Here is a 22,996-nt window from a genome sequence, read left to right as displayed (position 1 = left end):
GTAAGTTCTGGAGTCAGCCTTAAGATCTGACTCCTCTGCTGAGCAAGCCAATCAGGACCTCTCTCTCTCCAGCCCCCATCCCAGCTACCTAAAGCGGACCCACCTATGTAGGCTAGTCCTTCAACTGCTCCCTCTGGGGAAGGGGAGGCAGGGATCCCAAACTGACGGACACCTGAGGTTGAGCCACCCTGTCCCTGGGAACCAGGCTGGCGCCAAAGACAACCCCAGAGCAGAGGAATGCTCATCTTGGCATGTGTGCCTTAGGTTTAGGGTGGCCAGATAAAGTACAGGATGCCCATTTATGTCCTAAATATTGCATGGGACATGCTTACTCCAAAAAAGTATTTGCTGTTTATCTGCAGTTCAACTTTAACTAGGCGTCCTGGGTTTTATTTGCGAAATTTGGTAGTCTACTTGGGCCACAGGCTCTCAGACCCTTGGTAGGCGCGTTCAACGGTGGGTAGTGTCTCCACAAACATCTTGAGCATCTGATTAGAAGGAACACTAAGGGGTGGACTTGAGGGCATGGGGTGGCTATAATAGGGAAGCCCAGTGGGTGTGCGGGAGCGTGCAGGGGTAGTTAATTCACTTTTTAATTATCAGAGAGTAGAGGTTTGATGGAGCTCCTGTGAGGGACTCGGTAGTTTCAGTACTACTTATCTCCCTCACTGTCCCCAAATATGTGACCAGAACTACTGTCCTATTCTGTGACGCTCTCGGAGACATCTCATGTGTCCCAGCTGTCCCAGCCGGCTGGGTTCAGAGTCCCAGCCCGCGTCCTGGGGCCCCTCCTCCCCGTTCGCGGCGCTGGCCACGCCCCACTTTGCTATCCTACCCTTTTCTGGGTCAGCTGGTGCTGGCGTCAGGCGGAGGGATGGGCTGGCTCAGCTCGACCCGGCAGGGCTTGTTTACTATGGCTGATGATCTGGAGCAGCAGTGAGTTAATCCTGTCTCTTTCTCTATCTCTATCTCTGGGCCATGAACCTGGGACTGTCTGTGGCTGAGGAACAGTTTTAGACACCTTCCAGACTTTCCTTTTTCAGGTCGGCTTCAGGGGAGGGTTGGGGGGTTGCATTTGGTTGCTTTCCTTTTGCCCAGAAGATGCGGCAGCAGAGCCAGGGGAGGAATGGAAGAGAACGATTTCTACAGCCCAGCGGTTCTGACTTTCCACTTTAGTGTTCGCGTTCATTCCTTGCTCCCCTCTAGTCTATGTACCCTGGGATTAGATTTAGTGGTGATGTCCCAGATTCCCCCAAAGCAAGCGTGTGGACGCGGGTGCGGGGGTAACAGCCAGGTCTGCTCGTCTGGATTTGCTCCAGGTTGGGAGGCAGGGGTGTGGGAAGAGCCTTGCTTAGCCCAGCCCAGCACGGGTAAGGCGTGGCAAGCGGAGAGCGGGCTCCACTGCGCTGGGATTGGTCTGGGTTAATAGGCTTGCAAGTTTCTTTCGCTCTTGCCAACCGAGACGCTTAGTCGCTGGCAATCCTTGTTGATAGTTTTTAATCATCATAACAATATCCTTAATGCTGCGGTTTCAGAATTAGAGCTTTTGGAATTTGTTAACACCGTCTCAAGGACATCAAGTTTGGGATGCCACCTGTAGGTGGTGTGACAAGCAGTTCACAGTCTGATAGGAGCAAGGAAAAGTTGCTTGGAGAATGACTCAGCTTCCAGCCAAGCGGGGGGCGGGGGGGCGGGGAGGCCGTGTTCACCAAAACTGGGCCTTTCCTGGATCCCGTGTTCCCCCTTGTTCCCCCCTTTTCAGAGCTGTTTGCAAAACTAGTTAACGTTATGACAATAATAGCTTCCTGGACTTGAAGGAACTGCCCAGGAGAGTGGTGTTTTTCCAAAATGATGCTTCCAAGAGGAGATTTACAATAGCTACGATGACTTAGAGAAATCGAATATTAGAGCTGGTAGAGATTCAGGTAGATCAGTTCCTTTTTACAAATGAAGAATCCAGTGCCCAAAGAAGTTAGGAGACCTCAAGATCACAGAGGTCTAGAACAGTCTTCTCACCCAGCACAGAACCCCTTCTGCTTCACCCACCATCAGGATAAAGGCACCCTAAAGGGAAGAGACAACCCCAGCCAGGCTAAGTTCATGGCTAAGTGGCTGCTCTGCTTCTTGCCTGAATTCCCCAGCTCAGTCCTCATCTCCCCAGTGGTATGGAGCAGATAGTGTGCCAGGGACTATTTCCAGTTCTTTACCAGTAGCATTTTTGGTGAAGAAGAGAGGAAAAGCTCTCCCTGAAGAGTATCTCTGCAGAGCAGCCCTTGATGCTGTTCCTTGGAACAACATTTCTCCTGAGTGCTGCTTTGGGCAGATATAAGGCAATGTGAGGTCCAGATGACATGCCCTGACTTGTCACAGTCTCTGTGGGGTGGAGAGAAGGTTTGTCTCTTAAGACTGGCAACATTCTGTGGTCTTGGTGCCCGTGCTTCAAGCCTATAAGGAATTCCAGTGGAATATTCAAAGGGTTCTGAGTCTTTGTAGGACTGCATTGATTGAGAGTGACAGCTCTCACCTGGCTAAAGCCATTGATGGACCAGTTTCAGCTGCAACCTCAGTATGTCTTTCAAACCTCAGTCACTGAGATTTGCTACTTGCAAAACACTGGGAATACAGATAGCTTATGATTTAGCTGGGGAAAAGAACATTTATTGGGACTTTATCTTGTGCTAGTGTGATGTCTCTGTGCATTCATTCATTTGATCTTTATAACAACGCTATGAGGTAGATACTATTATTACCTCCCTTTAAAGATGAGGAAACTGACTAGAGAAGGCTAAATAATGTGTCCAAAGACACATTGCTGGTGAGTGGCAATGCCAGGATTAGAACTTCAGCCTCTGGCCTTAGGTCACACCTCCTTTCAGAAAACAGACAAGTGTGAAACTGTGCTTGTATAATGTGAGTATTCGTGTGTGGCCTTGAAAAAATAAGGCGAAACCTGGATTTGAGATCCCGGTTCTAGTTCTGCTTCTTTTTCTAACTAGCTGTATAACCTCTTCGGGCATCACTTTGCTCATCTGTAAAATAAAGAGGCTGGACTAGATTTCTAGGGAACTATTCTAATCTAAAATTCTGCACTTCAAATGATGTAGCAAGATGCCCAATGTGTGCCATGGGGGGGGTTGGTAATAGTTCCCCTCGCTCCCCCGCAGAATGCCCCTGCTTGACTGTTCTGATGTTTACAGGCCCTTTCTGTAACTGGTGGTGTGGATCCTGAAATCCCCTTCATCCAGACAGAGTTCAAGAAAAGAGAAATATCATATGGGATGGAAAAGGAATAATAAAAGCTCATTCATTGAGCATCTGTTTTGTCCCAGGCACCTTATGAGGTCCCTTCCATATCTAGATGCTCAAAGACAGGTTATTTAACAGGCCAACACCAGTCTGCTTGTAAATGATATTATTGTGACTTAGATCCAGGGCGTTTTTTTTTTTTAAAAGCATTTTTTGGGGGGTTTGTTTGTTTGTTTGTTTTTGGCTGCATCGGGTCTTCGTTGCTGCATGTGGGCTTTCTCTAGTTGCGGCGAGCAGGGGCTACTCTTCGTTGCAGTGTGGGGGCTTCTCATTGCGGTGGCTTCTCTTGTTGCAGAGCACGGGGCTCTTCAGTAGTTGTGGCACGTGGGCTCAAAAGTTGTGGCTCGTGGGCTTTAGAGTGCAGGCCCAGTAGTTGTGGTGCACTGGCTTAGTTGCTCCCCAGCATGTGGGATCTTCCTGGACCAGGGCTCGATCCCGTGTCCCCTGCATTGGCAGGCGGATTCTAAACTACTGTACCACCAGGGAAGTCCCTAGATCCAGGGTTTTTAAAAATTATTCCACAACTGCTACTTTCAACCTCTACCCTGCAATGACTTAAAGTTCCCTGGGTATAAAGTAGAAAGCAAGATAGGTTATCTTGTCTGTTTTACTGCATGCCACTGGAGGTGATGACGTGTGTGAGCTTTCTACTCATTTCATAAACTGGAAACAAAACCAAGGGCAACCTTTGTCCTGTCAGGGAATCACAGCAGGACTTGAACCCAGGTCTCCCTCATCCTACTCCCTGCCTCTCCCGTCATGTCATTCAAGGCTGGACTGATTGATTGCCTGAGAGCCCAACTGGGCAGTGACACAGTGCTCTGTACTTCCAGAGGCTTGGAAGAGGGCACACACAAACACTGGTGCCCTTCCAGGAGGGCAGGTGGCATGGGAATTTTCCCTACTCTAAGGGAACATACAGTCCTAGGGATGGCAAAGGAGAACTGAAACATTAGTTAAAAGTTGGCTTTTTTCCCCTTGTAACCTCCTTGAACATTATAATAACCAGTAACAAAGTGGAGTTGTAAAGCTCCAATGAGATAAAAAAATGTGAAAGGGCTTTGTAAACTGTGAAGTGTTGTGCACATGGTATTCTGAGTATCTGTTGAAACAAAGGGCATGTTGTTGTTAATAACCATTTACCAGAGAAGAGTAACAGTCTATCAGGCAGCCATGGAATTGCTGACTGCCATAGGGGCAGGTTTCCTGAGCCTGGAAACACCCTGCACACTGATAACTCTTTTGTAACTAACTGCCGGCAAGCCTGACAGCATCAGTGTTTCCAGCTTTGCCAGTGAGTGTCTCTGTGTCTCCCTGTCCCAGGCCTCAAGGCTGGCTGAGCAGCTGGCTGCCCGCTTGGCGCCCCACTTCCATGTCTCAGCTGAAGAATGTGGAAGCCAGGATCCTCCAGTGTAAGTAGAAGGGACACTCATCCCACCTCCCTCGGGAGGCCCAGGATACAGGATCTTCCTGGAGCCTGGCACACTAAGCCCACTGATTCCTGATTGACAATGCTTGGGGTGGGAGGAAGGGATGTCTGTGACTGGAGGGAAAAGATTTGCCCAGAGGACACACATTCCATGATAGTGGTTCCTTGACATCTCCCTCCCTGTCCGTCATGCTGGTTTCTGTCACATCCCACAACTTCACCTCAAACCCTGTACCAGCTATTAACATACAACATGTACAAATGTACACATCCTCTCCTTTACTTCTTCCTTCTCCTATTCTTTTCTTTTGCCATCTCTCCCTTTCTCATCAAACACACAAGCACTTCTTAGATTTACCATCTTCCTACCCAAGGACCAGCAGTCCTGTATTCTCTAATATTACTATTCCTTGTGTTCTGCCCAATTAGCGCCCCCCACCCCACCCCGCCATCCAGTTACCAGAGTGGTTGGGGATTCCCACAGACCAGCTCTAGTGGGCAGTGTTCTGTGGGGGTTAAGGCATCCCAGGGACATCAGCAGCCACCGACTCAAACAAGATCCTTGGGCCACATCTCCCCATAATCCTCATATGATCTTCCCCGCTCTATAGCCACTGCCCCAGCCATGGCTACCCTCTCTCTTATGGGCTGGGATAAGTACAACCACAGAACAGCCACAGTTTTCAAGCCTTTCAAGCTGTCTGGGATCCAGGTGACTTCCCCCCGCCCCCCCCAGCAGCTGTGTCATGTGACTGCCTTCACACCAGCAGTGCAAGCATTGCCCACCTTGGTCTGTCCCTAAGAGGGACCTGGCTCAACCCTCCCAGATACCCTCAGTGAGGACACTACTGTCCATGGGTCAAGCCCCAAGCACATACAGGTACAAGAGTGATAGATGCTGAAGCTCTGTGGGGTCAGGGGGGTCAGTGGGGTCACCGCCACCATGGACCCAAAGGGACCCAAACAGCCTCAAGGAGTAAGATGGCCCCTCTTAATACCTACAGACTAGACGGTCTACAAATTGTACTTGGACTTGAACTCTTAGGATGTATGGTCAGAGAGTTGTGAAAGGAAAAGCGAGGAAGGTCAGGAAGGGTTTGGGGATGAGAGAGAACTGAAGAGTGGGAGTCCAAGCAAAAGGATGATGCTGTCAGCACACAGTCTTATTGCTCTGCCCTGGACCCCTCTCCCTAGGCCTCCAGAACAAGTTCCTGGCCCGATATGTGTCCCTCCCAAACCAGAACAAGATCTGGACGGTGACAGTGAGCCCTGAGCTCAGGGACCGCACCCCCCTGGTGATGGTGCATGGCTTTGGGGGCGGCGTGGGCCTCTGGATCCTCAACATGGATTCACTGAGCGCCCGCCGCACTCTGCACACCTTCGATCTGCTCGGCTTCGGGCGAAGCTCTAGGCCAACGTTCCCGAGGGACCCAGAGGGGGCTGAGGACGAGTTTGTGACCTCTATAGAGACGTGGCGGGAGACCATGGGGATCCCCAGTATGATCCTCCTGGGGCACAGTCTGGGAGGATTCCTGGCCACTTCCTACTCCATCAAGTACCCTGACAGGTAAGGGGGAGCCACCCATCTCCATCACGACAACTCCTCGCCCTGCTGGGAAACTTCCGGTATTTGTTTCCAATAGTTCTCTTCCTGGGTGATTTAAGGGCTGTGATACCTTCAAGCAAAGACAACTTGACTCCTCCTTTTTCCTCCTTTAGAGTTAAACACCTCATCCTGGTGGACCCATGGGGCTTTCCCCTCCGACCAACTGACCCCAGTCAGATCCGTGCACCCCCGACCTGGGTCAAGGCTGTGGCCTCTGTCCTAGGGCGTTCCAATCCACTGGCTGTTCTTCGAGTAGCTGGGCCCTGGGGTGAGTAGCCTATAGATGGAAAACTATCTCCTCAAACCACGGCTCTCCCATTCTAGAAGCCCCACTGCACCTGGACTCTCACCATCCCCTCTTGTTCATGAAAAGTGGGAATAGGCCTAACATTGTTATTTAAAGCTGTTAATCTGGACCAGATGTCTTTGTCTGCAGTTTCAGAAGGTTCTTTTTTTCCTTCAGCTGCATGGAAAAAGCTTTTCCATGCAAGAGACAGATGGAGCAGAACTGCTACTCTGTGCCCCAGAGAGAGAGGAAGGGGCTGTGAGGTGACTCTTCCTCTGCTGAGTTTCTGTGCTACATGTTTATGGCAGCTTGTTGGTGTTTCAGCGTGGTCACCACTGCTGGATCCCATCCCTGCCGCTCACCCAGCACCTGTTGCCAGGAGAGGTCAGGACCAGAGCCTCCAGCCTAGCCCACAGTGGCAGGCAAGCTCCTGCCCCAGTCAGACACCACATCTTCACCACTTAGTAGCTGTCAGCAAATCCTGTGAGTGAAGGGAGGGAAGGAGGGGGGAGCCAGCCAGAGTGAGTGGGATCAATACGCCCCAGCCTTCTGACCTCACACTGCTAGCACCCTCCCTATCTGGGGAGCCTTTTACTCTGATAAAGCGAAAAGCAGATTCCCTTTATGGAAAAGATGGGTGGCCATCTATTCTGCACTGATGGCTTATATATACACAGTAATGTTCAATAGCCAATTATTATGAATTAATTGCTAATGGCTGAATAAGAGTTGTCTCTCTAGGCCCTTCAAGAGAAACAGAATGGCTCTGGATAAAAGAGAAAAATGAGCACTTGAGCAGAAGGTAGGAGTTTGGGGAGAAAGGAAGGAAAGCAAGAGACACAGGTGCCAAAGGATACTCAATGTGCAGAGGGCTGACCTTCTTAGGGCACCCAGCACTGTGCACAGACCTTCTATAATCCTTTTACAGGGAGAAGCCCTGCTCTAACCACTCTCCCCATTTCTGGACTTGCCTCTGGCCAGGTCCATGCATGGGCATCAGAGCTGTTATGGTTGGGGAGGTTGGCTGGCAGCCATGCAGGAGGACCAGGGCCCAGGGGATCCCGGCTTTGCTTCCCTCTCACCCCTTGCTTCTCACACAGAGAGAGCAGACCAGAAGAGAGAGGCCAGAAGCTGATCATTCATTAGGCCCAGTTTTTACTGCTTGTATATGTACTATTTAAAGAAAGGTGAAGGGAACAGATTGCTCTAAAACTGTGCCCCGAGTCTGAGATGCCAGCATTAGGTTCACCTCTTCACTCGTATTCTATTACAGGCCTGAACGTGAGAGGGCTCTTGGGAGGTGGTCTGGTTTCATCCACTACCTTCAGAAGATTAAACGGCCATAACGGGTCTCGGGGAGAAAGAGAACATAGCTCGGACTGTAAAAGCAAAGCATCTCAACCATGGACTCCAGTGGGGCTTGTGATCCTTGGAGAGAAAGATCTTGGGACTTCATTGAGCTGCAGATAATCTGGTTCCTCAGTGACATTAGACTGTCTAAATTCTTTGGCAACTGACTCTCATTTGTAGTCACCTGGAGCTTCCCAAAAGACTTCCATGCTCTGTCTGCCACTATAACATTAAGTGTACAAAGCAAACAAACCCTTAGGAGAAATAATGTTTGGTTAAAGTTGTTAACACATAAAAAAGCAGGAGTCTTTCCTCCCTATTCAAATCGGCCTCTCCACGTTCTGTCCCCTCCCAGGGCCCAGCCTGGTACAGCGATTCCGACCAGACTTCAAACGCAAGTTTGCAGACTTCTTTGACGATGATACTATATCGGAGTATATCTACCACTGCAATGCCCAGAATCCCAGGTGAGGGCAGCTTCCAGAGTCGGCTCAGGTCGATGGGTTGGCAGCTAAAACTCGAGCTGCTGGAAAACTCCAGAGCGGTCCCAGGATCATTCTGTGCTATATTTCTTCTTCCACAGAGCTCTCATTCAGTTAGGGGAACATAGGCATTAGCAGGCTTGATGGTTTCCAGAGACTTTCCCAGGGATAGGCGCAAAGGAATGGAGAAGATAATAGATTAATTAAACATGCCGCCCGTCTCTAGAGAAGGATCCTTACTCTTCCCTGGAGATAGGCAGTTAGCCTGACAGGCAAAAAGACTGGAAAACATTTGCAAAGATCTTTTTTTTTTTTAACTGAAAAAGTGATATGAACATGGTATTTTTTTTTGAATTTTATTTATTTTTTTATACATCAGGTCCTTATTAGTCATCCATTTTATACACATCAGTGTATACATGTCAATCCCAATCGCCCAATTCATCACCCCCTCACCCCCACCCCCCCCGCAGCTTTCCCCCCTTGGTGTCCATAGGTTTCTTCTCTATGTCTGTGTCTCTATTTCTGCCCTGCAAACCAGTTCATCTGTACTGTTTTTCTAGGTTCCACATATACGTGTTAATACACGATATTTGTTTTTCTCTTTCTGACTTACTTCACTCTGTATGACAGTTTCTGGATCCATCCACATCTCAACAAATGATCCAATTTCGTTCCTTTTTATGGCTGAGTAATATTCCATTGTATATATGTATCACAACTTCTTTATCCATTCGTCTGTCGATGGGCATTTAGGTTGCTTCCATGACCTGGCTATTGTAAATAGTGCTGCAATGAACAGTGGGATGCATGTGTCTTTTTGAATTGTGGTTTTCTCTCGGTATATGCCCAGGAATGGGATTGCTGGGTCATATGGTAATTCTATTTTTAGTTTTTTAAGGAACCTCCATACTGTTCTCCATAGTGGCTGTATCAGTTTACATTCCAAGTGCAAGAGGGTTCCCTTTTCTCCACACCCTTTCCAGCATTTGTTGTTTGTAGATTTTCTGATGAAGCCCATTCTAACTGGTGTGAGGTGATACCTCATTGTAGTTTTGATTTGCATTTCTCTCATAATTAGTGATGTTGAGCAGCTTTTCATGTGCTTCTTGGCCATCTGTATGTCTTCTTTGGAGAAATGTCTATCTAGGTCTTCTTCCCATTTTTGGATTGGGTTTTTTTTTTAATATTGAGCACATGAGCTGTTTATATATTTTGGAGATTAATCCTTTGTCCATTGATTCATTTGCAAATATTTTCTTCCATTCTGAGGGTTGTCTTTTTGTCTTGTTTATGGTTTCCTTTGCTGTGCAAAAGCTTTGAAGTTTCATTAGGTCCCATTTGTTTATTTTTGTTTTCATTTCCATTACTCTAGGAGGTGGATCAAAAAAGATCTTGCTGTGATTTATGTCAATGAGTGTTCTTTCTATGTTTTCCTCTAAGAGTTTTATAGTGTCCAGTCTTACATTTAGGTCTCTAATCCATTTTGAGTTTATTTTTGTGTATGGTGTTAGGGAGTGTTCTAATTTCATTCTTTTACATGTAGCTGTCCAGTTTTCCCAGCACCACTCGTTGAAGAGACTGTCTTTTCTCCATTGTATATCCTTGCCTCTTTTGTCATAGATTAGTTGACCATAGGTGCGTGGGTTTACCTCTGAGCTTTCTATCTTGTTCCATTGATCTATGTTTCTGTTTTTGTGCCAGTACCATATTGTCTTCATTACTGTAGCTTTGTAGTATAGTCTGAAGTCAGGGAGTCTGATTCCTCCAGCTCCATTTTCTTCCCTCAAGACTGCTTTGGCTATTCAGAGTCTTTTGTGTCTCCATACAAATTTTAAGATTTTTTTGTTCTAGTTCATAAAAAATGCCATTGGTAATTTGATAGGGATTGCATTGAATCTGTAGATTGCTTTGGGTAGTATAGTCATTTTCACAATATTGATTCTTCCAATCCAAGAACATGGTATATCTCTCCATCTGTTGGTATCATCTTTAATTTCTTTCATCAGTGTCTTATAGTTTTCTGCATACAGGTCTTTTGTCTCCCTAGGTTTATTCCTAGGTATTTTATTCTTTTTGTTGCAGTGGTAAATGGGAGTGTTTCCTTAATTTCTCTTTCAGATTTTTCATCATTAGTGTATAGGAATGCAAGAGATTTCTGTGCATTAATTTTGTATCCTGCAACTTTACCAAATTCAATGATTAGCTCTAGTAGTTTTCTGGTGGCACCTTTAGAATTCTCTATGTATAGTATCATGTCATCTGCAAACAGTGACTGTTTTACTTCTTCTTTTCCAGTTTGTATTCTTTTTATTTCTTTTTCTTCTCTGATTGCCATGGCTAGGACTTCCAAAACTACATTGAATAATAGCGGTGAGAGAGGACATCCTTGTCTTGTTCCTGATCTTAGAGGAAATGCTTTCAGGTTTTCACCATTGAGAATGATGTTTGCTGTGGGTTTGTCATATATGGCCTTTATTATGTTGAGGTAGGTTCCCTCTATGCACACTTTCTGTAGTTTTTATCATAAATGGGTGTTGAATTTTGTCAAAAGCTTTTTCTGCATCTATTGAGATGATCATATGGTTTTTATTCTTCAGTTTGTTAATATGGTGTATCATATTGATTGATTTGCATATATTGAAGAATCCTTGCATACCTGGGATAAATCCCACTTGATCATGGTGTATGTAAAGTGTTGTTGGATTCTGTTTGCTAGTATTTTGTTGAGGATTTTTGCATCTATATTCATCAGTGATATTGGTCTGTAATTTTCTTTTTTTGTAGTACCTTTGTCTGGTTTTGGTATCAGGGTGATGGTGGCCTCATAGAATGAGTTTGGGAGTGTTCCTTCCTCCGCAACTTTTTGGAAGAGTTTGAGAAGGATGGGTGTTAGCTCTTCTCTAAATGTTTGATAGAATTCACCTGTGAAGCCATCTGGTCCTGGACTTTTTTTTGTTGGAAGATTTCTAATCACAGTGTCAATTTCATTACTTGTGATTGGTCTGTTCATATTTTTTATTTCTTTCTGGTTCAGCCTTGAAAGGTTATACCTTTCTAAGAATTTGTCCATTTCTTCCAGGTTGTCCATTTTATTGGCATAGAGTTGCTGGTAGTAGTCTCTTAGGATGCTTTGTATTTCTGCAGTGTCTGTTGTAACTTCTTCTTTTTCATTTCTAATTTTATTGATTTGAGTTCTTTCCCTCTTTTTCTTTTTTTGTTTTGTTTGGTTTTTGTTTTTGTTTTTGTGGTACGCGGGCCTCTCACTGTTGTGGCTTCTCCCGTTGCGGAGCACAGGCTCCGGACGCACAGGCCCAGCGGTCATGGCTCACAGGCCCAGCCGCTCCGCGGCATGTGGGATCCTGCTGGACCAGGGCACAAACCCATGTCCCCTGCATTGGCAGGCAGACTCTCAACCACTGCACCATCAGGGAAGCCCTCCCTCTTTTTCTTGATGAGTCTTGCTAATGGTTTATCAATTTTGTTTATCTTCTCAAAGAACCAGCTTTTAGTTTTATTGATCGTTGCTATTGTTTTCTTTGTTTCTATTTCATTTATTTCTGCTCTGATCTTTATGATTTCTTTCCTTCTGCTAATTTTGGGTTTTGTTTGTTCTTCTTCCTCTAGTTCCTTTAGGTGTAAGGTTACATTGTTTATTTAAGATTTTTCTTGTTTCTTGAGGTAGGCTTGTATAGCTATAAACTTCCCTCTTAGAACTGTTTTTGCTGCATCCCATAGGTTTTGGATTGTCATGTTTTCATTGTCATTTGTCTCTAGGTATTTTTTGACTTCCTCTCTGATTCCTTCAGTGATCTCTTGATTATTTAGTAAAATAGTGTTTAGCCTCCATGTGTTTGTGTTTTTTACGTTTTTTCCCGTGTAATTCATTTCTAATCTCATAGCATTGTGGTCAGAAAAGATGCTTGATATGATTTCAGTTTTCTTAAACTTACTGAGGCTTGATTTGTGACCCAAGATGTGATCTATCCTGGAGAATGTTCTGTGCGCACTTGAGAGGAAAGTGTAATCTGCTGTTTTTGGATGGAATGTCCTATAAATATCAATTAAATCTATCTGGTCTATTGTGTTGTTTAAAGCTTGTTTTTCCTTATTTATTTTCATTTTGGATGATCTGTCCATTGATGTAAGTGAGGTGATAAAGTCCCCCACTATTATTGTGTTACTGTCGATTTCCTCTTTTACAGCTGTTAGCAGTTGCCTTATGTATTGAGGTGCTCCTATGTTGGGTGCATATATATTTATAATTGTTATATCTTCTTCTTGGATTGATCCCTTGATCATTATGTAGTGTCCTTCCTTGTCTCTTGTAGCATTCTTTATTTTAAAATCTATTTTATCTGATATGAGTATTGCTATTCCAGCTTTCTTTTGATTTCTATTTGCATGGAATATCTTTTTCCATCCCCCTCACTTTCAGTCTGTATATGTCCCTAGGTCTGAAGTGGGTCTCTTGTAGACAGCATATGTATGGGTCTTGTTTTTGTATCCATTCAGCAAGCCTGTGTCTTTTGGTTGGAGCATTTAATCCATTCATGTTTAAGGTAATTATCGATATGTATGTTCCTATGACCATTTTCTTAGTTTTTTGCATTTGTGTTTGTAGGTCCTTTTCTTCTCTTGTGTTTCCCACTTAGAGAAGTTCCTTTAGCATTTGTTGTAGAGCTGGTTTGGTGGTGCTGAATTCTCTTAGCTTTTGCTTGCCTGTAAAGCTTTCGATTTCTCTGTTGAATCTGAATGAGATCCTTGCCGGGTAGAGTAATCTTGGTTGTAGGTTCTTCCCTTTCATCACTTTAAGTATATCATGCCACTCCCTTCTGGCTTGTAGAGTTTCTGCTGAGAAATCAGCTGTTAACCTTATGGGAGTTCCCTTGTATGTTATTTGTCATTTTTCCCTTGCTGTTTTCAATAATTTTTCTTTGTCTTTAATTTTTGCTGATTTGATTACTACATGTCTCGGCGTGTTTCTCCTTGGGTTTATCTTGTATGGGACTCTGTGCTTCCTGGACTTGGGTGGCTATTTCCTTTCCCCTGTTAGGGAAGTTTGCGACTATAATCTCTTCAAATATTTTCTTGGGCCCTTTCTCTCTTTCTTCTTCTGGGACCCCTATAATGCGAATGTTGTTGCGTTTAATGTTGTCCCAGAGGTCTCTTAGGTTGTCTTCATCTCTTTTCATTCTTTTTTCTTTATTCTGTTCCGCAGCAGTGAATTCCACCATTCTGTCTTCCAGGTCACTTATCCGTTCTTCTGCCTCAGTTATTCTGCTATTGATTCCTTCCAGTGTAGTTTTTATTTCAGTTATTGTATTGTTCATCTCTGTTTGTTTGCTCTTTAATTCTTCTAAGTCTTTGTTAAACATTTCTTGCATTGTCTCTATCTTTGCCTCCATTCTTTTTCCGAGGTCCTGGATCATCTTCACTATCATTATTCTGAATTCTTTTTCTGGAAGGTTGCCTATCTCCACTTCATTTAGTTGTTTTTCTGGGGTTGTATCTTGTTCCTTCATCTGGTACATAGCCCTCTGCCTTTTCATCTTGTCTATCTTTCTGTGAATGTGGTTTTTGTTCCACAGGCTGCAGGATTGTAGTTCTTTTTCCTTCTCTGAACATGGTATTTTTATAAAGAAAAAAAAAAAAAAAGAAAGAAAGTCTTCTCCTGTCCCAGACCTGTAATTCCTGAATCTTCTTGTTAGTTTAGGTCTGAGATATCATGTGACATTGCTTCAGGGAACCTCCTTATGTATCTTCCTTTGCTCACATGTGACTATCTCTAGACTACATTCCTACAAATAGAACTGCTGATGGATAGATTATGCATTTAAAAATTTAATTATGTGCACCTTGAAATACTTACTGTTGGGATAGGAATGCCTTCCCTATCTTTGGGGGATTTGGGGATGTCCGCAGAATCTCTAGAAGTTTATATCTATGACAACTCAGACATAGGCCCCAGAAGCCTGCTGATCTACAGTCTTGACAACTGCCATCCAGGGCAGAGTCAGGGAGGTAGTCTTCCCCTCAGGCAGTGCCATGTGAGTGGCTGATACCATGAGGCACCACCTCTTTGGGGGCCTCACCCCACACTACTGGGAGGCATCTCAGGGGAGCCAAGGTCATTGGGAGCAGCAGCACTGCCATGCCTCATTTCAGGACTGTTCAGCCGAAAGCTGTGAAGCAACTGGGGTTTTGCATTCCAGCAGTGCTGTCTGGGCATTAGCGTCAAACCCAGACAGCTTTCAGGCAGCGTGGGAACTGTTCATCCAACATTCCTCAGGAGCCCAGCTGATTGAAGGGCCCTGCTTAAGCAGCAGTATAGAAACTCAGCTCAACAGTCAAATCAGGAAGCCCACTGCTTCCTGCTCTCGACTCCTCTCAGCCCCCACTGGGCTCAGTGCCAGTCTCATACTCTCTGAGACCCTGCAGGCCCACCCCTAGCCCTTTCCTCAGAGCATTCCCCAGTCCCAGACCTAGTTCCATATAATGAATGGCCTCCCAATCTAAGCCACAGAGTACATAATCACACACCTCATTCAGGTCCTAGAAGAAGCAGAGATGACATCGGTGATAACAAGCCCCTTCCCCCAAACACCATCACTCAATTTTATAAGCCCCCGAGTCTTCCTGAGTTGTAACCTTCATGAGCTCATGGTAACTCTTACCATTCCCTTGGAAAACATACGATTTGGCCAAAGAAGAATATTTGGGGGATGGGGTACCTACTTTGCTTCACCTAGATTTAGGGGCTTTGTACATATTTTCATTTTCTTCACAATGACCTAATAAAGTGGGTATAACTCCTCCCAGCTTGTAAATGAGAAAATTAAGGTGTATTCTTATTTACATGACTTGCTTAGAAACTACAGCCAGGATTTGAACTCATGTCTCTCTGACTCCAGAGTCCATGATTTTTCCACTATGCTGCACTGCCTTAAGGAGGAGCCCTGTTTCTGGTGGCCTGTGCAGAACCCAGGCTCTCTTTCATCTCAGGGGTGCAAAGGAGACTGGGGATATAATTCCCAAACAGGCTGAGCCTGCTGGGTGGCGGTGTCCCCAACCTCTCCTGCTTCCCAGGAGAGCAACCTGGACAGCTGGCTTCTGCCCCGGCCTTGCAGACCCCTCGTGACACAGCCTCGGTTAGCTCTCCCTAAGGAAATGGCCAGGGAGCAAAGGAGATTAGATTGGCCGTCATTGCTTCTCAAGTCGCACAAACTGCTGCTCCCCCCAGGTCCTCACAAGACTGACGTTTCATTCCATTCTCTTCAGCAAGCCCTTTGTGCTACTGTAGTACTTGCTCATCAGAGCCCACCCCAAGTGAACCCCCTGACCCTCTCCTTCAGCCCCAGGAAGCCAAGTCCCTAGTCTGTGTTCTCCTAGAGCTCCGCCACCCTTTCATAATTCTTGGGAAATTTGAAGTTAAGTTAATCATATAATTCATTATTTATGCCTAAAGTATGAAGATAATGTGAGCTCCAGGAGGGCAGGCACTGCGTGTGTCTTGTTCATATGTCCCCACCCTCAGCTCCGGGATGCCACATAAATATTTGTTGAATGAACAGTAACCTATTAGGCTCTTGGATAATTCTCAGTGCCATGGGGTTTTCACAAGTGTATCCCTCCTAACTCATCTGTGATAGGAGCCTCTGGAGATTCAGTCCTGTCTCCTAATCTTCCTAATATTTAATGAGCCCAGTGCTGGGCTCTGAGAGGACCACAAAGAATGACAAAGATACTTCTCCAGCCTCTGAGATCAACAAACTGACATTTTAGGCTGTGGCGTTTATTCATTGCCTCACCCTGTGTTGCTTCTTCAGTGGGGAGACGGCATTCAAAACCATGATGGAGTCCTTCGGCTGGGCCCGGCGACCCATGTTAGAGCGAATTCACTTGATTCAAAAAGAAATGCCCATCACCATGATCTACGGGGCCAACACCTGGATAGACACCAGCACGGGAAAAAAGGTGAAGCTGCAGCGGCCGGATTCCTACGTCCGAGACATGGTACGTTGGCCACTGTAGGAGCAGGATTGAGGTGGAAACACTGCAACACCCCAGCACGTGTTGACTGACCCAGAGTAGCTGAGTCAGGGTAGCGAAGGGTGATGGGAGAGTCGGGGGGAAAGAGGAGTGGACAGGTTGAGCTATGGTAGTGGATTTGAAAGGGTTGGCTCTCTGTAAAATCATAATTAGGGGCTTCTCACTTCTGTGTAGCTCAGTTCAGCTGAAAGGCAGATTCTTGTCCAGTAGTCAGGCACAGGCACCACGCTGTCCCTCCACCCCCTGTAATTCCCACCCCAAACCAGAGCTGGGAACTGTAGAGGCTGCCATGAAGCCTTCCCACCACACTCCTCCGCCCCCCCCACCCTCATTTGCTAATGAGTATGCTTAATTAGGCTGGTGCCTGATGGGCCCTGCTTTAGTGGACATGTGGATGACATGAGCAGGTCGCTGACATGAGCAGGTCGCTGGAGGGGCTGGCATGGAAGGAAAGATAAAATCAGGCGCCATGGGAGAAGTAAGGATGGGATATTGGGATTCACTGACCCCCACAGGGAAGTGCCAAGATCTGGGGAGAAAGGTGGACTGTTGTCTTAGATAAAATAAGTGCTCATGGGCGACAGGCAAGCAGGCTTAAGGGAAAAAGAAATGGTGCAATAGCTTTCCAGTGCCTTGAATAAAGGGCTGTCCCGCCCCTGGTGGGGTCCTCCATCCACAGGAGATCGAGGGCGCCTCACACCACGTGTACGCGGACCAGCCACACATCTTCAACGCAGTGGTGGAGGAGATCTGTGACTCGGTTGATTGAGCTGCTCTCCCTAGAGGGCGAGGAGAAAGCCAGAGATTCACTCTCACCTCCCTGTCTCCTTACTTACCCCTCTGTCCCTTCCTGACCAACTAACATGTGCCAGCCAGGCAGAGTCTCGGGCTGTCCCCAGGGCAGGACCACAGAAGGAGAGCACTCCTCTCTACGCTAAGGGCTAGAGGCAAAAGCCACAAGTGGCCTTGAGCTCCCCACCCCAGGGAAGAGCATAAAGGCTTGCAGAGTGCCACCCCATTCTCTCCATGCCGAGTGTTACCCAGGTGTGGTTATGAAGGGTCACACCAAGCTGCGTCCCCCCTGTGCCAAAGGGAGGGCGGCCGCCTCCCCTGGGCGAAGGAGAGGCTCTCAGTGGCCTTTCCTGGCTCTGGAGTGTGTGTGGGGTAAGTTCCGTGCAGGAACATCTTCCTCCCCCGTCACCCCCGGCCCCCCGGCCCATGCCAGTTCTGTCCGGAGTCTGGTTGGGACTGGTTCCCACTTAAGTACCAAGAGCAGGTCCTGCAGCTCCCGTGACCTGAGAGGTCATATCCAAAGCCCTCATTAACAGAGGAGGCCCAGGGCAGGGCAGGGCATGGCTGGTCCATGGTGAGACAGCTCTGTTCCAGGAGAGCTAGGGCTGGCACCCGGGTCTGCTGAGAGACAGTGCTCACAGCAGACTCTGTTTGCTAAGGTTTGAGGCAAGCACCGTTGCCATGGGGCTGGTCCTGGCTGAGGATAAGCCCAACCCAGCCCTGCGTTCCAGCCTCATTGTACGGGGGTGCTGTTTGCCTGCCCTGTGTCTTAGCCCCAGCTGCCTAAGCTGGGAACATTCAAGTGCTTCCTTTCTGCCCCCTCTTCCTCCCGCTGGGAGGCCTCTGGGCCTCCCTCTGTGCCTTGGGCCCTGAAGCCCCACCCATAGTGTTGAGAAAGGTGGCCCCTGGTGGAGAGAAGGGAAAGGCCCTTCAACCCTGAGCCGTGTCTGGATCCCCATCCTCTCTAGTATCCGCAGGGTTTTTCTACCTGCCCCCGGAGCTGAGGCTCACGTGAGCCTCCGCCCAGGGTCCAGTGGGGAGCCTCCAGCCGGCAGTTGCCTGTCCTCATCAGCCACAGGATGGTTCTCACTGCCTGGCCCTCCATCCCTGCCACCTGTCCTTCTGGTCTCCAGCTCATCAGCCCCCGACCCCCTGTCACTCTCTCCCAGCGGCTGGTTCCAGGTGCTGCTCCGAGGTTCTGGGCAGTAGGCTGGGCCTGGCCCCAGAACCAGGGCAGCTCTTGCCTACTCCTTCACTTTTGTAAAGCCAACCCTTTCACCAGAATAGTATTAACTCCTGGTGCTTTGTACTACTGGTCCAGCTGCCTTGGGCTCCTTTTCTATATTAATAAATAAATGAGTCAAAACTGCCTTTGGTGATGATGTTTAATATTGCTCCAACAAGAGTGGTGCTGAATTCACAACAGCTCCTGTGCCGCCTGAGTCAGAGGAGGGAGCCCCGAGAGGTACCCACGCACAGGCCACTCGACTCCCTGTCCCGTTTAGTGCAGCATCTGCCCCTTAAGAGGATGGATAAGGGCTGGATGGGCCAAGCCCCAACTCACAGGAGAATTAGGCTGAACTGGGTGCTCCCTACTGCCCATTAAATAGCCCTATCATCTGAAGTTCACCTTGGCCTTCACCTGGACTGCTCCCTAGGGCCTATTCTAACTCCTACTCACCCTCAACCTCAACTCAAATATTCCTTCTGCAGGGAAGCTTTCCCCTGAACCCCTAGACTAGACTCGCACCCCCTCTTCTGTGTCTCCAAGGCACACTCGAATGCCCCTTGGTAAAACTCATAAACTTGTAGTCACTTGTTTCGTGTCTGTCTTTCCTCCCTAGATCACAAGCTGCTTAAGGACAGGGGGCACGTCTGGCGCCTAGTTCATGTTCAGTAGATGTTTATTTTGATTGAGCCAAGGGAAGTGAGGCACGCCAAGTGTTCAGACATGTTCAAATCATTACCAGCGGTGCCTGCTGTGCTGGCTGACTCCAGCTAGGCCCAGAATTTAACAGCTCAAAATGGCACTTAATCCTACATTTGTCATCATGAATGAATGAATGAACAAGTGAATGGAACTCCTGGGTGTAATTACAAAGCTCTGGTCTATCCGAGGACCCTGCATATTCTCTGACTGAAGATTGCTTGATGGACAACACCTGCCATATGGAGGCGAGGGCAGGTTTTTGTTTTTGTTTTTGTTTTGGCCTTGCCACTCGGTTTATGGGATCTTAGTGCCCCAACCAGGTATCGAACCTGGGGTCCCGGCAGTGAGAGTGCCGAGTCCTAACCACTGGACCACCAGGGAAGTCCTGAGGACAGGTACTTAGAGCCAAGCACTAGGGCTGTGATAGTGAAGAAATGTGGTCCCTGCCTCCATGGGAAATTACATTCTACATGAAGACTCGTGTTTAATCAGATTATTGCATCAATTAGTAAAAAATTGCAACTGAAAAGTGCAGCCCTTGAGAGGTTGGGAAGGCGTCCCTGGGGAAGTGATGACAGCTGAGCCTGAAGGAAGAGCAGGTGAAAGGAGTGGGGGGGGGCAGGTCTGTGGAGAGATCTATTAGCAGGAACAATGGCTGTGAAATGAGGTATAGGGTGCGGATCCAGTCCTGCAGGTCCTCTGACTGTGAGAAGAATGTCGTGTTCACCCTAAAAGCGATGGAAAGAAATAACTGGAGCGGGACTTCTCTGGCGGTCCAGTGGTTAAGACTTCATGCTTCCACTGCAGGGGCACAGGTTTGATCTCAGGTCAGGGAACTAAGATCCCGCATGCCGTGTGGTGCAGCCAAAGGAAAAAAGAAAGGAAAAAGAAAAAAATAATAACTGGAGTGAGGGTCAGGGTAGGGTGGGGAGTGTGACAGAATCTGACTTGAGACTGGAAAGGACCACTCTGGCTGCTGTGTTGAGTACCGATTGGAGGGGGATGAGTCCCTGCAGGGGAAACTTTGAGGCCACGGAGTGGTCCAGGCCAGTGATGCTGGTAGCTTGGACTTGGCCAGTGATTAGTGGACATGCAGAGAAGATGCAAGAAATGTTTTGGAGGTAAAATCAAAAAGACTTGATGTCAATGCTGAGTGCTGCTACCATCCCCTTGCAGGAAGGGCCAAGTAAGGCAGTAGTCAGCAAACCCACTCACATCACAAAACAATCTAGGGTATTTTTTTAAATATAGATTCCTCGGCTGTATACTCCAGAGTTTGATTCAGTATACCTGGGTGGAGTTTGACCATGACATCTGCATTTAAACACATTCCCTAGAAGATTCTGAGGCCCCCTGTCTGCAGGTACTGGTCTAAGGGACCCTGTGTCTCTGACCCTTGACCCAGAAGATCCATGTGGAAAAGTAGGGCCTATGGCCCTGAAAGTTCATCTCCTGTTCGCTCCTCTCTTTGGGAGGCTGCATAACATGCTGATCTGATTTTCCCAAACCCAACGCAATGCAAACACATTCCTCAGGAGTAGGTACAAGAAGAGTCTAAGGGTACAAATGAAGTTATTTACAAAACAGGAGTAGAGTTACAGATGTAGAGAACAAACTTACGGTTACCGGGGGGAAAGGAAGAGGGATAAATTGGGAGATTGGGATTGACATATACACACTACTATATATAAAATAGATAACTAATAAGGACCTACTGTATAGCACAGGGAACTCTACTCAGTACTCTGTAATGACCTATATGGGAAAAGAATCTAAAGAAGAGTGGATATATGTATATGTATAACTGAGTCACATTGCTGTACAGCAGAAACTAACACAACATTGTAAATCAACTATACTCCAATAAAATTTTTTTTTAAAAAGTCTGAAGAAGGTCACCCAGAGTGCCCCATTTACACTACCATGCCCAAACACACGGATGCATGCAAGCATGTGCACACACACACACACACACACACACACTCCATCTGACTGGGGCATTCCTAATGTTCCCAGGGCTGGGACTAAGAAGTCACTATGAACATACTACCCAATCAGCACCTTTCCTGGTGGGTTCTAAGGATTTATGGTAAGAGTTCATGCTATAAACTCGGGCTCCTCAAAGCCCTAGCAGTTTACAAGGAGGGATTCCACAGATAGACATAAAGGGCTGTGACTACCTCCAGACCCAGAGGTCTTGCACTGTTCAGTGGCTAGCAGGAAATGCTAAATATAACTTCCTCTTTGGGAGATAGACACTGAAATACGTGTGCTAAAAATGCAGTCTGGTTTCATTCCCAAAAGGGTGGTGAAATGTTGATGAATACCTCTGTCCACTCTGGCATGTCACGCTGAAATCTCACAGCTGCAGGTAGTTTGTGAGCAGATAGAAAATAATCCTATTGGCTGATAAGTGTCCAATGAATGGTGCAAAACATCACTTTTCTCATCATGTGACCTGTCAGTTCACACCAAGTCCTTCTTAGATGGGGTCTGGAGGGTCCTTTTTCTCTGATCTCCACCCCCTCCCCCAGGGTCCTGGTCTATCTGGAGAAAGCAAGTGAGATGCTTGAGATTTTGAGGGTCCGTGCCAACCCCATCCAGGTGAAATAGCTCAAGATGAACCATTTCTTCACTTGCTCATGTTGACTGTTTTTCATAGCGTAAGCTCAGCATTATTATACTAGAAAAGCCTTTGCCTTTATCCTACTAAACATCACTCTTCACTAGGGTTGAGGAGGAAAGACAATCTCAGCTTGGCACCTGCGAGAATAATGAATTCCTAGACAGAATACTAAGGATTCATTGATGCCAACAGATGCACAGAGGCTTCCCCCAACCCAGGAAGACAAGACCACATTCTCCTGGTTGGTGACTCTTAATGGGGTAGGAGGAGCCCTCTGCAAACCTGACCTTGCTAATGATGCTCCTTCCTCCAGTGTGTTCTGAGGCCTGATGCAGAGTTTGTTATAGGCAACCTTTAGTCGATACATGTGAGAACAAATTATACAACCAGAAGAAACCTGGGACAAAGAGGACTCTGAAGGACGTGTGGTTGCAGACAATATTTTCGTCTCCTCAGTGCAAAGTGTCTGACTTTGGAAAAGAAAGAGCACAAGGCTGACACCTGACAACTGATGTAGTGTCAAGGACAGAGTTTGGAGGAGGGCTTGTGACTTAAGACAAAAGATTTATGGACCTCTGATAAATTATAAGGTAACTAAAAAAATGGACATTATGTACGTCCCAAAATTTTCAAGGAAAGAGAAAAGTGTCCAAATAAAGCTGCTTAAACATGTATTACATCAGTGGTTTCCTACACGGGTCTGCAGACTAGAGCTGGTCCATGACAAAGGGTTTCTGGTCTACGATGAAATAATTTTTTTTCAATATTTTTAAATTCTGAAATTATGTCCTTTATAACCCTACCAAGATTTTTTTTTTTTTTTTTTGGTTGCATTGGGTCTTTGTTGCTGTGCACGGGCTTTCTCTAGTTGTGGAGAGCGGGGGCTACTCTTCGTTGCAGTGCGCGGGCTTCTCATTGCAGTGGCTTCTCTTGTTGCGGAGCACAGGCTCTAGGCGCATGGGCTTCAGTAGTTGTGGCTCGTGGGCTCTAGAGTGCAGGCTCAGTAGTTGTGGTGCACGGGCTTAGTTGCTCCGTGGCATGTGGGATCTTCCCAGACCAGGGCTCAAACCTATGTCCCCTGCATTGGCAAGCAGATTCTTAACCACTGCGCCACCAGGGAAGCCCTAACCCTACCAA

At 46.9% G+C, this 22,996-nt stretch overlaps 1 protein-coding gene and 1 long non-coding RNA gene across 5 annotated transcripts in view; one reads left to right on the top strand and one right to left on the bottom strand.

Annotated features, from left to right (window-relative positions):
* Positions 1-854: 854 nt before the first annotated feature.
* On the top strand, positions 855-18,809 carry ABHD4 (abhydrolase domain containing 4, N-acyl phospholipase B). Of its 3 annotated transcripts, none has more exons than XM_079912389.1 (7): positions 855-936; positions 4,630-4,718; positions 5,930-6,302; positions 6,455-6,609; positions 8,333-8,444; positions 16,289-16,475; positions 17,191-18,809. In XM_079912389.1, the coding sequence occupies exons 1-7, from the start codon at positions 875-877 to the stop codon at positions 17,278-17,280; spliced, it is 1,068 nt and encodes a 355-aa protein (XP_079768515.1). In that variant the 5' UTR covers positions 855-874; the 3' UTR covers positions 17,281-18,809. The 3 variants fall into 3 exon arrangements, with proteins under 3 accessions (XP_079768515.1, XP_079768517.1, XP_079768516.1); XM_079912391.1 differs by having other exon boundaries at positions 923-1,043; XM_079912390.1 differs by lacking the exon at positions 855-936 and adding an exon at positions 943-2,910.
* The window catches only part of LOC307181683, a 93,229-nt gene continuing 87,413 nt past the window's right edge, over positions 17,181-22,996 (bottom strand). For both annotated transcript variants that reach the window (XR_013827005.1, XR_013827006.1), the window contains one exon: positions 17,181-17,290. This is a non-coding gene — a long non-coding RNA (uncharacterized lncRNA). The remainder of the gene's footprint in view (positions 17,291-22,996) is intronic.

Source organism: Stenella coeruleoalba (assembly GCF_951394435.1).
Source record: "Stenella coeruleoalba genome assembly, chromosome: 2".
In the NCBI taxonomy this organism is placed as follows: Eukaryota; Metazoa; Chordata; class Mammalia; order Artiodactyla; family Delphinidae; genus Stenella; species Stenella coeruleoalba.
This window is presented reverse-complemented; position numbering and strand designations above follow the sequence as displayed.